This window comes from Lathyrus oleraceus, chromosome 4 (genome assembly GCF_024323335.1).
Source record: "Lathyrus oleraceus cultivar Zhongwan6 chromosome 4, CAAS_Psat_ZW6_1.0, whole genome shotgun sequence".
Lineage (NCBI taxonomy): Eukaryota > Viridiplantae > Streptophyta > Magnoliopsida > Fabales > Fabaceae > Lathyrus > Lathyrus oleraceus.
Window position 1 is genome coordinate 359,884,811 of NC_066582.1, and position 17,207 is coordinate 359,902,017.

Here is a 17,207-nt window from a genome sequence, read left to right on the forward strand (position 1 = left end):
TCTATTCACCCCCACCCCCATCCCCCTCTAGATTGTTTCCCCTGTCTATCAAGTGGTATCACGAGCACCCGTTTATCTTTTGCTTTGAAATCTCTTATTAGATAATGGCTCATGAACTTAAAGGGGTGTATAATAGAGTGTTTGCTTTCAATGGAGAAAAATATGGTTATTGGAAGGATTGTATGCATGTACATATCAAGTCTATTGATAGAAATGTATGGAACGCCATTCAAAATGGTTCTTTTGAAATTACTATGACCAATGCATATGGTGTTGTTGTACCTAAATCGCAAGCACAGTGGAACGCAAATGATGAGAAAAAGTGGTTATGTGATTGGAAAGCAAGGAATATTCTTATATTTGCTTTAGGAGTTGATGAATATTACCGTGTTTCTCATTGTACAACCGCTAAAGCTATATGGGACTCATTGCAAGTTGCCCATGAGGGCACAAATGAAGTTAAACAAGCTAGAATCAATACTTTGAAGCAAGATTTTGAACTCTTTCATATGAAGCATGGTGAAACCATAACCGATATGCAAAAGAGGTTCACTCATCTTGCTAATTGTTTGAATACACTTGGTAAGCTAGTTTCCAATGGAACTGCTACTAACAAAATTTTAAGATGTCTTAATAGGAATGGAAACCGAAGGTCACCAAAATCACGAAACCTAATAACCTCTTGACATTAGATATAAGTACTTTGTTTGGAAAGCTTTAAGAGCATGAGTAAGAGCTCATTTTATTGGAGAAGTATGAGAAGAAGATTAAGAAGGAAAAGAACAAGGAAAATGAGGTAGACGGTGTAAGACCCCAATTTTGGCCCTAAGATTCCTCATGGCATCATAACATTGCATTTGCCCAACATAACATTTGTTCCTTATACAAAAACCTTTCCAACCATTACCCACATGCTTATGTTTGGATTTTCTAAATAGTATTTTCGAAGAGGTGAAGGTTTAGGTTCAATTGTGGAATTCATGTTGAAATCTTGATGCACAAGCAAATTCAAAGCAAACTACACGTCCAAACCTTTGGCATCTGAGTTCAGCTTGCAATTGGCATTGTTTTTGGGCCTTGTGCATGATCATGCAAGCCCATGCAAGGATTATCCAATCTCATGCACACGGCTTTGTTCATCAATTCCTTGCCACTCTCTCTATAAATAGAGACCCTATGCCATTCAAAAAGGGACCATGGTTCAACCTGAAATGCTGCAGAATTCTCTCCATAACCATCACTAAAGGAATTTTCACTTTTCTCTAAAAAATTCAGATCTGAATTTCAACTTCCTTGGTTGATTTTCAGACCTATAATTCCTCAGCCTTGCTTCCTCTTCATCACTAGATCTCATTGCAAGCATTGGTTGTGAAGAATCGTGCTCTTAATACCTGCATTTCAAAGGTGGATAACAGAACTTTTCCTTTTCGAAACTCTTTGATCCTTGCTTATTTCTTGTGTTTCTTGGTCTGGCTGAAGTCCTCTCAATAGAGGCATTTGATTTGTGCTTTCAATTTTGCAAAAACATGAAGTTCATGATGAACACCATCATACTTCCAGCTTCGATTTCTCCATTTATAGGGATCTAGAGTGGAAGTGCATGGTATAGGAGTGATGTACATCACTTCCTCTTTCGATTGGTATATAGATCGCTCCATTTGGTTGAGATTGCCATGTCTGCAATTCTCACCGGAACTGGAGGTCTCACCGGAGAAGACGGTGGCTCCGGTGGCCGTCCCAACTCCAGATCTAATCTGGATCGTTCATTCACGTTTCCAGATTCAATCCCGTGCGTCCAATGTTATGACTCGTTTTATGGCACAGTGCGCTTCAGTTGACCAAGGCTTATGGTAGGCGCGCGCTTCATGACCTCATGATCTGCCAGCTCAATTAATGAGCTCAGATCAAACGGTCCACGCTTTTTCCAATTTCTATTTTCTGTTTTATTTCCATTTTATTTTCTTTAATTCCATTTTATTTCAAAAATCAATATCTCTTTCATTTTTTATCCAAAAATTATGGGACCAATTGCATTCTTCCCCAAATAAATTCTAGTTTCTAATTTTGATTTTTAATATTTTTTATTTTGTCATTTGATATTTTTTTGTGAATTTTCTCTTTTCTGGTTATTTTTAATTCATTTTAAATAGTTTTTGATATTCAAAAAATACAAAAATATTTTTCTAACCTATTTGAATGATGATGGATCTATGAAAAATATTCTCATCAATTTTTTAATTGATTTGAGATTTATTTGAGATTTTAGTTCAATTAGGTTATTTTTATTCATTTTTAATTGATTAAAAATAGTTTCTGACTTTTAAAAATGCTGAAATTTTTTGTCAAACTTTGTTTGACCTTGTTGAACTTGGGATAAATCACTTGGACCTTTCAAGGTTGATTTGAAGTGATTTTGAAGTTTGGCCTTTTTTTTTTTAATTCAAGTTTATTTTAATATTTAAAATGCCAAAAATATTTTGCTTATTGTTTGATCTCCAATCTTCATCTCATTTCTGATTTCTCATTGTTTGACTTTGACTTTTAATGTCATTTGGTCAACACACATGGATTGGTACATTTTATTTCACCTTATGCACTTTATTTTTTCCATTTTCCTTTTCCATCATTCATCTCTCTCTTCTTCTTCCTCTTTTTCTTTTTGATCAATGAGTTGAAGGTTGATAAGTTAGCATTGACTAGGGAGACTTAACCTTCTTTGATTCAAATCTAATCCATCTTGATCAATTGATCAAATGAATGGCTTTGCATTAAGGATAGGTTGTTTCCTAAATCATGCAAAAGGCTTAAACCAATACAAGATCAATTCTCTTCTTCTTTTTGGCATGACAAGTTGTTGGAACTTGGTTCACTAATCAAGACTTCTAACTTGTGTTGTTGCCTACATTATTATTGACCGGCCTCAACTAGTTGTGACTTCTACATAAGTCCAATTACGATTGCTTAACATATCGCTAAATTTGCCTTATGGCACACTAACTACTAACACTAACTATTGACAATTAACATTTACTTTTTGCTCTTTACTTTTATGCAATTTACTATTCTTGTGCATATTATCCATTTGTTTTTCTCTTCGCTCACTTGAGCACATGTTTATGTTAATGCCATTTGCCTTTTGCTCACTTGAGCACATAATTGTGTATATACTATTGTGCTTGTGTTTTGTTTTGATTGTTGTGAACCAAATGGAGAATTGGACTTAGATTCTAGGACTTTCCCTATGCAAAGAAATGGAGAATTAGACTTAGATTCTAGGACTTTCCTTATGCAAAGTTGGAGTAAAAGGATTTTAATGATGAAGATGGATTAGAAGGACCAAATCTCTAAACTCACTCTTGTCCATTCTTGTTTTACTTCATGGAACTTTTGATGTGTGTGCTTTTGTGCTAGGAGTTTCCATTTGAGCTTAAATTGGAGGACCATTGCCATGTTCATCCAAAGTGAAAGACACAAGATACATTGAGGATCTCTTAAGAGACTTGTTTGATGATTGCTTGAGCTTTGTGTGATTGCTTATTCCAAAGGATGAGAGTTACTTGGATCATCAATATGATCTCAAGAGAGGAACTCCATTGTGGTTTTGTTTCTTCTTCCCCTCTTTTTTTGCTTTACTTAGGATTTAGCCCTTCTTCTTCTTCTCTCCACTCTAACCCATGCCAAAACCTTTTGTGCAAACATTCAACTATTGTTTTCAAATATTAGAAACCTAAGCCTTATGCTTTTGATTTTCAAACTTTCTTTTCACAATACTTATTTTGAATTGAATCTTTAAGTCAACTTTGACCATTTTTGTATATACTTCTAATTGGTAAATATAACCCATTCAAATGTCTTTTGTAGTTTCAATGGCCACTTTCTTAATCAAATTTCCCATAACCTTTAGCTATTAGGTTTGAGTTATCCTTGTGGTAGATATAATACTCACCTATATCCTTAGTGAGGGACAATAAGTCTTCCATGCTTATTATAGGGTTAACCCCTCACTAGCATGTTGAAGCTATCCTCACATGGTGGATTTGTGGTTTGGTTGAGTTTTCTCCCTTTGATAACAAAAGACCTTAAGGCTTTTGGACCAATCAATTCACCAACTCATTTTGAATTTTTTACCCCGAACTACGAGGTTTTGATCCTAATCTTTTTTAAGATGGTACGTAGGCAATGGGTTTATGCATCCAAACACAAAATATAAATAAACTTGTATATTCTCCTCTCATCTCTTCAATCATGTTTGCACAAATTTTTCACAAAAAACAAACAACCTTCACAACAAGTATGAAAAGGGCTTCCTATGAGTACCTAGGATGTTTTGGGTGCCTAACACCTTCCCATTGCATAACCAACCCCCTTACCCAGATCTCTGTTTCTTTTACTAGTTTTTGTTAAAACTATTAGGTTTTTGTTCGCTTTCTAACCATTCCTTTGGATAAATAGAAGTGCGGTGGCGACTCGACTTGTATGATTTACCTTGGATTTAGTCAATATCTCTAATGGTAACGAATACCCCGCTACAGAAAAGTGGCGACTCTGCTGGGGAACATTTGCCTAGTGGGTTTTGCCTACTTTTCATGCTTGTTATATTGAATTATATTGTCTTGTGACATATTTTTGTGCAATTTAGGATTACTGTATTGTATGTAATGATTGAATTGCTTGATATTAATTCCTTGTATGCTTGGTGATCTTTGTGAGATGAGTTCTATACCCGGACTCGAGTGCACTTAGGATAGGAGAATGGCGTAGTCTTGTTGACTTGTGTGGAGTTATTCCTTAGCAAGTTGACTTGCAAGTCTATTCATTTGGTGGAGGTCATGTTGGGATCAATAATGTCACACAAGTAGTTGTGGTTAGACATTACTCTTTCCAATATAGACCTTAGAAGCCAAGGACCTTAGTTTACCAAGCCCATCTTGGCCTATTCTTAGGATGTAGTACGAAAGTCGTTCAAATGTAAGGTTTGATACGAATGTTATGCGATACTACACTCATAAGAGTCTCTCTTGAGAATATTTTTGGAATACGAGTAGCCGTTTATCCGATAATATCCGAAAGATGGGATGATGGCTATGGGAACCTCTTGTAGAACATGTTTGGCAGGTTTAAACCCTAGTACATTCCTTTTGGGTGGTTCTTAACCGAGACTCCATGCTCGTGACTCGCAACAAACCCTTGATTCATGGTTGATCCGTTCATGTGTCCTTAATATCAATGGAACTTGGGTGTTGATAAGGTGTAAACCATAATCCACCAAAATGGATGATTGATATTAAGGATAACATGATCCATCCCATGACCTTTGTTTGGTGTGCTTTGCTTGATCCTTGAGTGTGATTGTTGCATTCATGCATTCATGCACCCATTTGCATCCACATCATCAAAATAATAAGAAAATTGTCAAGGAACTTAAGGGGTTTATTTGCAAAATTTTCAGACATGGAAAGACAAAGAAGGAATGCAAAGAAGTACAGTTTCAGACAACCAGATTTGAAAGAGTTAAGGAATCTGACATCCTATGTATTAGATCCCTTGGGTTTCAAAACCCGTTTTGGGAAGCTTCTTCCTCTTCTGACTACTCAGGTGGACGAAGGGTTGATGAGTGTATTGGTGCAGTTTTATGATCCCTTGTACCGTTGCTTCACATTTCCGGACTTCCAGCTTTTACCTACACTTGAGGAGTATGCCTATCTCGTGGGTATACCTATTCTAGACCAGTTTCCGTTCAGTGGCTTGGAGAGTATTCCTACTTCTCAAGAGATAGCTGACATGTTACACATAGATGAATCTCTGGTTGGTGCTCATATGACTATCAAAGGTGGAATTCAAGGTCTCCCTTTTGAGTTCCTCATTGCTCAAGCTACTATCTATGGGAAGGCCATGAGTGAGGATGCCTTTGAAGCCATATTTGTACTTCTCATCTATGGGTTGCTATTGTTCCCCAACATCGACAAGTTTGTGGATGTGAACGCTATTAGGATCTTTTCTACTCTTAATCCTGTTCCGACTCTGTTGGGTGATACCTATTTCTCTTTGCATATGAGGAATGCAAAGGGTGGTGGCGCCATTGTGTGCTGTTTGCCTCTGTTGTATAAGTGGTTTATTTCTCACTTACCGCAGACGATCGCCTTCAAGGAGAACAAGGGATGTCTACGGTGGTCCACGAGACTCATGTCTCTCACTAATGATGATATCTCTTGGTATAACCGTGTGTATCATGGTGTGCAGATTATTGACTCTTGTGGTGAATTCTCCAATGTACCTCTTCTTGGTACATGTGGTGGGATTAACTACAACCCTGTTTTAGCACGTCGTCAGCTTGGGTTCCCCCTAAAGGATAAACCCAATAACATTCTGTTAGAGGGTGTGTTCTTTCAGGAGGGTAAAGATCCCCAAGGCTTGAAGGGCAGAATGGTCCGCGCTTGGCGCAAGATTCATAGGAAAGGAAGGAAGGAGCTGGGTCCTAAGAATTGTGTCGCTATGGAGCCTTACACTACTTGGGTTAGGAAGAGAGCGTCTGAGTATCTCATGCCCTACGAGTATCCGAGACCTACACCTTTGGTTATGGTTGGGCCTTCAACCCTCCCTAACCAAGGAGTAGAGGAGTTGAGAGACGAAGACCGTTCACGTGCCTGGATCCGTGAAAGGGAAGAGTTGCTTCAGCAGATCAAGGAGAAGGATGCTTTGATTGAGTTCCTCGAGCATCAAGTTATTGATGATCCTAATGATCCATGGACTTCTCTACTTCCTCAGTCTTCCAAGTTTTGGAAGAGGAAGTACGACCGACTCGCCAAAGAGAAGGCGGATATGGAGGCAGCCTATGAGAGGGAGGTGAAGAGGCTTCGTGCATCCTATCTTCCTGTGTCCCGAGCTTTAGATGTTTGTTTCTAGGGATCCATAGGATGATTATTTTCCTTTTCTCTTGCATATGATTGACAATGATGTACTTCTTTTCCCTGATATTATTTGATGAGATATTTCCATATGTGATAAATGTTTAATATTTCCAAAATTTGCAAATAAAACCCTAGAGTTCCTTTGAAATAAATAAAAAAATCATATGCACAAGCATTGCATGCATCATGTGCATAAGCAGGTTTTGTTCCCGACCTCTTGTCCTGTGGTCTAACTCTGTGTTCTTCATTTATTTCAAAGACAAGCTGACTCATCGGTACTACACCAGAGCCAACATTTTAAGACTGATGGATCATCTGGAACAAGAGAACCGCGAGCTGAAAGAGGAAGTGGCCAGATTGAGTGCCTTGATGGAATCATTCTTGGCTGCCCAGAGCCAGTCTTCTCCGACGCCTTCAACTCCTCCCCAGAGGACAGTCATCTCTGAGATTGTCTCCTCAACTATGCCTGCAGCCAATGCACACTTTGCTCCAACGGCCATGCCAGCCGGATTCCCGTGGGGGATGCCTCCTAATTTCCCAACAAGTGACTCCTTAGTTGAGTGGGTTGCCCCAGCAATGCTACTCCCCACAAGATTGGTAGCATCTTGCAAGCAGATGTGGGTGTGTCTGATCTCTCCATATAGAGTCGACCCCTTAGGCAGAAAGTGTCTACCATTTCCTTCTGCACTCCCCACTGAGTTATATCCTCGTGGATGACGGTTGTTTCCGTTCCCTCCCTACGCACATAATGGGATGGGTTTTCCCTATTGAGTTCTTTCCTCATTAGGATGAGTCTTGATTCAGTCTGCCTTTTTGGATCGATCCTAAATTGGCTTCCTATTGGCTGTCTCTTGTGCCTCCCTGTGGTATAAATGAATAGTTGCTCACTAACCGGCACTCATTCATCTTATCCTCAGCGGAAGTTGTTGGCTTCTACCCACTAACCGATAGTTGTAAGTCTTATCTTTGTGGTCTTCTACCTACTACCCGGTAGATGTAAACCCTCTTTTCTCCCCTTTGTGGAGTCAACCCTTGTGCTCATCCTAGTCGATGACGGTTACTTTTCCGTGGTTTTCTACCTACGAACTGGTAGATGTAATCCCCTCTTTGCGGTTATCATTATCCAGTTTTCGATATTGATAGTCCTTTTCCCTTTTGGATGTTTGCTTTGATTAAGTAATCTTATCCCCAGCGGGTCTTCCCCTTTCTTTTGGATAATTGCTCTGAGTAAGCCATTTTATCCTCGGTGGGTCCTCTTCCATTCACCGTTTGCCGGTAATGTTTGTGGTTTCCCCTTTTGATTGGTCATCTTTACATACTTAGTCTGGTATCTTGATGCCTTTCTTTTCGGTTGATTTATCCTTTGACAACCTACAAACCGGTTATGGATGATCTTCCATGCGAGTATATTATCTACGTTTTGACGACTATAGATAATATATCTCATGCGCTCTTTGGTTGAACCCTTTGTTTGTTTCCCCAACTGAGTAAGATTCGTATTCCTTGTGGAATCGAATGTCCATCCTTTAACTAGATTGCTTTCGCTCTCTTCAGGATGATGAGTGTTTTGGAACACAAACCAATTCACGCTTTGGTCGGTCACCTGTTTTATGCCTACAACCCGGTATCCTTGGTGTTCCTTCCTTCCTGCTCCCTTTTGCGACCTTGGTCCCCTGTGGAGTCAGATTTTCCTGAGTCGAAATATGCCTCTTCAGGTTTTCCTTAGATGTTTTGGTTGATTGATATATTTCGCTCGTACACCGGTCTTAGATATTCATTCTTCCCGATCTTGTTACCTACTAACCGGTGACACCTCACCCCTTTCTTTTCCCATTCATCCGTTGATGTCTGGTCACCTCTCCGTTGGTGTCGATAAACTTCGAGCTTCTCCCATTCATACGTTGATGTCTGGTCACCTCTCTGTTGGTGTCGGTAAACGTTAAGTTTTTCCTATTCGTCCGTTGGCGTCTAGTTGTATCACTTCCCATTCATCCGTTGATGTCTGGTCACCTCTCCGTTGGTGTCGATAAACGTCGAGCTTCTCCCGTTCGTCCGTTGACGTCTGGTCGAATATTCCCATTCATCCGTTCATGTTTGGTCACCTCTCCGTTAGTGTCGGTAAACGTTGAGTTTTTCCTATTCGTCCGTTGGCGTCTAGTTGTATCATTTCCCATTCATCCGTTGATCTCTGGTCACCTCTCCGTTGGTGTCAATAAACGTCGAGCTTCTCCCGTTCGTCCGTTGACGTTTGGTCGAGTCTTCCCATTCATCCGTTGATGTCTGGTCACCTCTCTGTTGGTGTCGATAAACGTCGAGCTTCTCCCGTTCGTCCGTTCACGTCTGGTCGAGTATTCCCATTCATCCGTTGATGTCTGGTCACCTCTCTGTTGGTTTCGATAAACGTCGAGTTTTTCCCATTCGTCCGTTGATGTTTGGTTGTATCTTTTTCTCCCATTCATCCGTTGATGTATGGTCACCTCTCCGTTGGTGTCGATAAACGTCGAGCTTCTCTCGTTCGTCCGTTGACGTTTGGTCGAGTCTTCCCATTCATCCGTTGATGTCTGGTCACCTCTCCGTTGGTGTCGATAAACGTCGAGCTTCTCTCGTTCATCCGTCGACGTCTGGTCGAGTATTCCCATTCATCCGTTGATGTTTGGTCACCTCTCCGTTGGTTTCGGTAAACGTCGAGTTTTTTCCATTCGTCCGTTGACGTTTGGTTGTATCTCTTTCTCCCATTCATCCGTTGATGTCTGGTCACCTCTCCGTTGGTGTCGATAAACGTCGAGCTTCTCCCGTTCGTCCGTTGACGTCTGGTCGAGTGTTCCCATTCATCCGTTGATGTCTGGTCACCTCTCCGTTGGTGTCGGTAAACGTCGAGCTTCTCCCGTTCGTCTGTTGACGTATGGTCGAGTCTTCCCATTCATCCGTTGATGTCTGGTCACCTCTCCGTTGGTATCGATAAACGTTGAGTTTTTCCCATTCGTCCGTTGACGTCTGGCTGTATCTTTTCATTGACAAAAATCAAAGTCCCCAGTGAAGTCGTTGGTAAACGTCTTGTCTGTTTCGGTGATAAATGTCAGATCCCGTTGGAAGTTGCCATTGGTGAACAGTCTTTTCTTGGATCACCGCGGAGTGCAAATTTCTACGGTTCTTTGGTATTCAATCCCTGTGTACCTTGAGGTCTGACAGTCGTTGCTCTCATCCGTTCAGGTTCCCAGTTGATTGAATAGGGGCAGCTGTAGCACCTCAAATTTTCACCCCCCATTTGTACATTCATTTCATTTTTAGGTCATTAACATTGCATTCACATTGCATAGTCCATTGCATATCATCAGTCAAAACTGATCAAGAGAATCCATTTGTGCAAGAGAGCAAGGGTTTTTCCATGAGATATAGGCCTTATGGTTGTTCTAAAGAGATTACATGATCCAAGGTTCATTTTGAAGCAACTTGACCAAGTGTTGAAGGCTCAAAGTCCACAGTGCATGACCAAGTCATCTAAGGCCCATAAAAGTCAACTGCAAGTCAACTGAGGGCTAGGAGATGGAGAAATGGTTTGAGACACTTCATTCATGTCTAAAAGAGGGTTATTCAACATGTCAAACATCTACATTGAAGATTTTGAAGCCAGATCAAAAGTTTCCCAAAATGGAAAGTGACATGTAATTTGAAAGTTTCCAAAAATGGCAAGTTTTTGGACCAACTTCAACTCAACTTTCCAACATCAAAGAGGCTTCAAATGAAATTTTGTCCAACATGAAAGTTGAATATCTTTCTCTTCCATTTCCAAAAAGTCCAAGATCATGAATTTCTAATGAATGGTTAAGGAGTTATGATCAAATCATGGCAAAGTATACTTGAAACTTCAAATGAGCATAACTTTTGAACCAAAGCTCCAAATTGAGTGGTTCTTTTTGCAATATTCTTCTCTTTACCTCTAATTTCCAAATCATGCATCACATTACATAAAATCTCATCACATAATCACTTGCATATCCATGACTTTTTTGGAGGGAAATTGCAAAATTCAAAAATGGTGCATTGTATGAACTTTCTACCATTGCCATTGTGTTTAAAAGATCATTTTAAGTGACTTTGATGAAGGGTGTGGTATTGTTCACGTGTAAATGGTACATGCACCATGCAAATTTTGATTTTTGGCAAAACACCTTATTTCACTTAACCAAACTAAACATGGATTAGCAAGGTGATTAGTAAAACATATATATACTCTAATCATAACAGAATTGAAGGGGGTTAATCACAATTTCACATTTCAAGATCCAAATTCTCTCTCCCTCCAAAATTTTCTTCAAATCAAATTTCAAAATTCTTCAACATAACACCTTGTTTTTGTTAAAGATTCATGATCATTGAGTTGAATAGAGTGTGAATCAAGTATTTGATTGAAGAATTCGTGCAAGAACCAAGGAGTTGAAGCCAAAAACTCAAAGATGGAAGTTGATTATTAAGCTAGATCTACACGTTCTCAAGCTTCCTTTTCTTCATCAAACATCATCACAAGCATTGTGGATTGGATTTGGATCATTTGGAGCTTTGGATCGTGCATTTCAAAGATTATGTTCTTCAAGAGGTCAATTTTCGAACCTTTTAATTCTACAATTTATGTACATATTCTTGTAGATCTTGCTTTGCTGATCGTTTTGATATAAATTTCGTGCGATTTGGATAAAAATTGAGAGAGATATGCTTGATTGAAGTTTCACATGTCAAACTTTATTTGCTTCGATTTGCATGAATCATGTTGAATTAGGATGAATTGATGCTTGATCTATTATCTCCTTTGCATGAGCTTCGTTTTGGTATAAAGTTTTTGAAATTCTGGACGTTTATGGAAATTCTGGAAAATTGTGCATGAATGTTCATCATCTTCATCTTCATCTTCATGAAGAAGATGAAGATCTTCATCATTAGTGATGGATCTGCATGGTAGCGATGGAATCTGGATTTTTGCTAGGGTTCTTGCTGTAACGCGTGTTCAGAACTCATTTAATCCATGGTCCTCACTTCGATTCCTGCTTCAGACGTTTTTTGGAATTTATTTTTCACTTTTGCCATGCTATGCCATTTTTATTTCACATTTTTTCATCAACTTGTAAAATGCATAACAAATTGAAAATTGATCCAAAAAATACCTGGTTTTTTGCATAGTGATCCTTAGAATGTCTAGTTTTTTATGATGATGATTTCAAAAGTTGTGCATGGCTGGATTTTATTTGGTGCTATAATCTTTGATCATGTGTCCACTTGTGACCTTGCCTTGCTTATCTCATTATGAAATGCTTGATTTTAATCCAATGGACTTGAAATTTTACATGTTGATTCTAGACACATTGATGGATGTTTTGGTTTTGGTTTGACATTTTTCCCATGCTCCATTCCTGTTTTATGAATGTGTTTGCATGGTGTGACAATTTGTGTCACACCTTTGATTGCCTAACTTGTGGAATTTAATTTCCATGCTAAATGATCTTTGATGCTTCTGATTTTTTGTATGTTGATCATGTTAGATGTGTTGAATGTTCATGAATTTTTCCAGAATTATTTGAATCATTTCTGTTTTGATTTGGAATTTTCATTCATGATGATCATATATGAACTTTGATTTTGCCTTTGACTTCTTTTGATCATGAAATGCATTTGATGATTGATTTTGATGTGAGCCTTTTTAGGACTTGTTAATATGTGTTTGAAGTTCCATTGTGTTTAATTTCAGCTCCTGTTTTGAATTTTTTCTTCATCTTTGACCCTAGGCTTTGACCTAGTGGTTTGTTACTTACATTTGAGTTGTGATTTCAGGTTCAAGTGTGCATCTCCTTGATTGATGTTGCTCCTTAATTTGAGCTTGATCATTTGTTGTTGTTGGCTAACACTTGCTTGTTTTGTAGGCTTTGAGGACAATTCACTTGTGTTTATGGCTTATGTATTGTATATTGGGTTGTCTGTTGAATATTGACTGTTGATTGCTTGTCTGGATTTTGTACTGATTGGTTTAGCTGTTTCCACAGGTACCTAAGTTGCTTTAAGTTCATTTGAACTTTGCTTTGCTTGCTTGTGTTTGGCATACCACTGAGGTATAATTCCTTAATCTTCATGTAGTCTGGAAGACCTACTGTTATTGGTAGGCATCTGTCTGAAGCCCTCCTTAAGAGGCAATGCTTGTGGATGTTTAATTTTGTGCCAAGCAGGTAAAGACCTCTCAAGAGGCAATTGGCAGATAAAAGGGATGTGCAATCCATCCCCTGCTATTCAGTTGTGTCATTCACTTTGCTCACACCATGTGTTGATGCATTGTGAATAAGAACCCAAGATCTTGTTGTGTCAGTCGTGTGGAGAAGAGTTCCTACATTTTGAACTCCCACACTTTCTATTTGATTCATGCTCTCCCAGGCCAGGGATAAGAGCTGTGAGGTCTTACCCTCACTTCCTATTTCATCTGCTTCATCCTAACTCTCAATGTTAGGGTTAAGAGCTAAAAAGACCCCATTCCAGTTGGCTTGTTTCTACAGCCTAGCCTTGTGTGAGCCAATTGTTTGCATATAGTGTGTGTGCTTGCTTTATTGTGCTTGTACTTGTTTGATTGTGCTATTTAGGATAGCTTGCTTCCTGTACAAGTTAGGATAGAAACCTCAACATAGGGATCTTATGCATGACAACTTCTAGGCTCGAGTCGTAGTCTCCCTAGTAGATTGTTATCCTCCCTTTGTCTCTGGTTAGGATAGAAGTTATTTCCCTGTTTAGGGGAACTACGTCGCCCTGATCCTCATACCAGATGAGGTACATAGGCAGGAGATGAGCTGATCTCTCCGGGCGCCCTTTTTCTTTTGCAACCCTTTTGTGTGTGTTGGAGTCTGACATAAGTCCAACGATTGGCAGTTGGTTTCCTGTGTCTTGTTTGCTTGTTGGAGTCTGACATAAGTCCAGCGATTGGCAGTCGGTTTCCTGTGTGTGTGTTTGTGGGTTCGGAGTCTGATGTAAGTCCAGCGATTGGCATTCGGTTTCCAGGTTTGCCTGTTTGTGTGGAGTCTGACGTAAGTCCAACGATTGGCAGTCGGTTTCCTGTTTGTGTTTTGTTTGGCGTGCGTTAGCCGAGCTACGAGTGCTCTGATTTTTCTCTGGTCAGAGAAGATACGTATGCATAGGATGCGACATCCTAGCGAGCACGTTTCCCCCCGTCCCCGAACTACGTCGACTCTGATGTTTGTGTCTGACAAACTACGTAGGCCCAGGATGCGATATCCTGCCGAGTCCTTTTCTTCCGTCCTTTCTATGTTTGTTTCCAGTGTGTGTGCAGTGTTTGAGCAGTCTTTAGCAACCTTTCTTCTATTCTTTCTGAGTGTGGATCCCGTCGAGTACGACAGATGCGTAGGGGTGCTAATACCTTCCCTTCGCATAACCGACTCCCGATCCCATCTTTCTCTGGTCGCGAGACCATTCCTTTCCAGGTTTACTTCGAGCGTTTCCTTTCCCTCTTTTGGGATAAATAACGCACGGTGGCGGCTCTGTTGTTTCGTTTTCCCGCCGGTTTTTCGCGTAATGCGACAGTTGGCGACTCTGCTGGGGATAATTAGAGAAGTTGACCTCCTGCTGGTCCATCTTCCCTAAGCGAGTCAATCCTAGCGCTCTCTAGGATAGTGTTGGTTGCTTTTATTGCTTTATTTATTGCATTTATGATTATGATGTGATTGTATATATGCATTATGTGTTTGCATGCATCATATTATCATTGTGCTGGCTGTGTATCTGTTTCTCTGTTGGGTGGGGATCACAAGAGGTAAAAGGCCCAATACCCAGGCTATGAGTGAACTATAGGACACATAGGAATAGAGTGATTCATGGGAAGTGGGTGGTATTGCGCCACTTAGCGGAACATGATATCACGAGCAGTTCAAACTCTGATGGGGTATTATCGGTGCATACATCGGGTGTGTACAGGATGATATTCTTGAAAGGGTTGTTTATCCTGCGTTTCTCTTGACCTTACCCTGGCCTAGATGACACCCGTGAGTGGGGAGGGAATGAATCATTACAGGTACCGTTGGTGACTCTTGATCTGATGGTGACTATGGTTCAGTTGGACTTATGGACATCTATCTCTGACGCCGGAGTTCTGTCCGTGATATCTATCAGCGGGTTCCGTTTATTTCGGATCCCCGGGTTGAATTTGAAGATACTTGTTCAGAGGATCTGGTTGTCATCCGTTTAGTGGATTTCCTGTGATGATAGTGATATATCCCCCGGTTCCGTTTATTTCGGAACTCCCCAAGTTGGATTTATGGTTACTCGGGCCCTCAGATGATTGTAATCAATTCAGAGACCGGTCCAGTACAGTTGATCCTCAGATGACTTGGAAGATGGCACAGTGACCTGCCTGCATGCATTTGCATCATTCTCATTCGCATTCATCTGCATTTAACCCATGTCTATCCGTACTCAGGGTCCATTTTTTGATTGAGATTCTGGTCGAGAGACATCCGGATGTCAGAATGTTGTTGATGAAATATTATCCGTCTCAATGAAGCTAGAATCAAAGGACAGAATATTCCTAGTACGGATAGACATTGCATGCGTGAGTCATATTAACCTGTTTTCTGTTTTGTAGGTGTCAGTATCTAACCGGTGCGCATAGCTCTTCCGTCCAGACATCCTGCCAAACTCAACAAACTCAGACTGATGGATCCGTCTAACGCCGACATTCTCGAATTGAAAGAGATGATGGGGGAGTTGTTCAAAGTCGTGCAGGGGCTCGTCTCGGGGTAGAAAGCAATTGCTGAGAGGTTGGAGAGGATTGAAAGCTGGATGATAAAGGAGAAAGTTCAGGGAAAGGCTCCGTCATCCGTAGTACAGAAGCCCTCTGGCAATGGTCAGCCCAAGAAGGAGGTTGAATCAGGTGGTGTGCAGGCCGAAAAAGAACGCGGTAAGGATCGTTACCACCCTTATGCTGCCACTATAACCATTCCTGTTGGTAATCCATCGGTACCACAGCAACAACCACCACCTCAACAGAAGGCACCGAAAGCTAAGGGCCAAGTGAAGAAGGGGACAACGGATCGTCAGTTTGATAAGCCGCCCGTGACTTATACCCTTCTGTTCAAGAGGTTGAGGGATCTTGGGTTAGTTCGGCCAAGGATATTGGTTCCTGTAGAACTGCATCGGAGGCCTGCAAACTACGATGAGAATGCCAGGTGCGAGTACCATTCTGGGGCACCAGGACATAACATTGAGGGTTGTAGAGCTTTTAAGCATGCCGTCCAGGACATGGTGGATTCTAAGGCCATCAGTTGGGCGCCAACACTGAATGTTAACGCTAACCCCGTGCCAGGTCCCATGGGGGTGAAGGTGATGTCAAAGGACAAGAGAGGAATAGAGGTGACTGATGGGGATCATTTAAAAACTCTCATGTCTGTGGTCCCAAAACATCTGATGAAGAGAGGAGCTTTCCCTAGTGTTGATAACTGTTGTGCGGCCGTCGCCACAAATGGGTGTGTAGTAATGGGGGAAACGATCCAGAGAATGATGGAAGCAGAAATGGACGGTGAAAAATTTGAAACACCAAGTCAGGCAGTTGAAACCGTCAAGATAGAGGATGCCATTCTAGCTGAGAAAGAGAAGAAGCTGTCCATTTCTTCTTACAAACAGGCCATGGAAGTGGTGAAGAACGGAGAAGCCCTAGGCTGGGGAAGGATCATAGACATTGTGGGGAAAACAGATATGTTCGGGGTTGGCTATCAGCCAGATCAAGAGTCGTCTAGACAAAACAGAGGACATTGTCGATCGTTCACATTCGTCAGTGCCGGAATGCTGGATCCAGGTCACGCCTGTAAAGTGGGTGAAGAGATTGACTGTGACCGCGAGCTTGAGTCGTGGATAAAGTCGTGCGTACCAGGGAACTGGAAGGCCTCAAAGATCATCATTGTCACTCGTCATGAAGAGTAGTATTTCTGTTTTTCAATTCTGTTTGCATGAAAGCCATACGTTTTGCCCGAAGCGTAATAGTCCATTGTAAGGGCCATCTCATGTGTTTCATTATGTAACATTTTGCATCATTAATAAATAGATGTTTTTGTGATTAAAAGCGGTGTTCCCTGTTTTTCATTTATTTTTGCAGTTTAAAAAATAATAAAAATGGCAATGTTATTTTTCATTTTCTTTCCTTTTTGATTCATCTTGTTCCGACCTCAAAAGAGACTATTCTCCTGATCTCATTGGTAACAATTCGGTTACACCTCTGTATGATTTCGATAATCCGATCTATCATGCTGAAGAAGAAGGCGAAGA

At 40.6% G+C, this 17,207-nt stretch overlaps 1 protein-coding gene across 1 annotated transcript; it reads left to right on the forward strand.

The window, feature by feature from the left end:
• Positions 1-12,662: 12,662 nt before the first annotated feature.
• Positions 12,663-16,926, forward strand: LOC127135526 (uncharacterized). The gene is made up of 2 exons (XM_051062197.1): positions 12,663-13,003; positions 15,532-16,926. Exon 2 carries the CDS (start codon positions 15,729-15,731, stop codon positions 16,863-16,865), a length of 1,137 nt encoding a protein of 378 aa, XP_050918154.1. The 5' UTR covers positions 12,663-13,003; positions 15,532-15,728; the 3' UTR covers positions 16,866-16,926.
• The last annotated feature ends 281 nt before the right edge of the window (positions 16,927-17,207 follow it).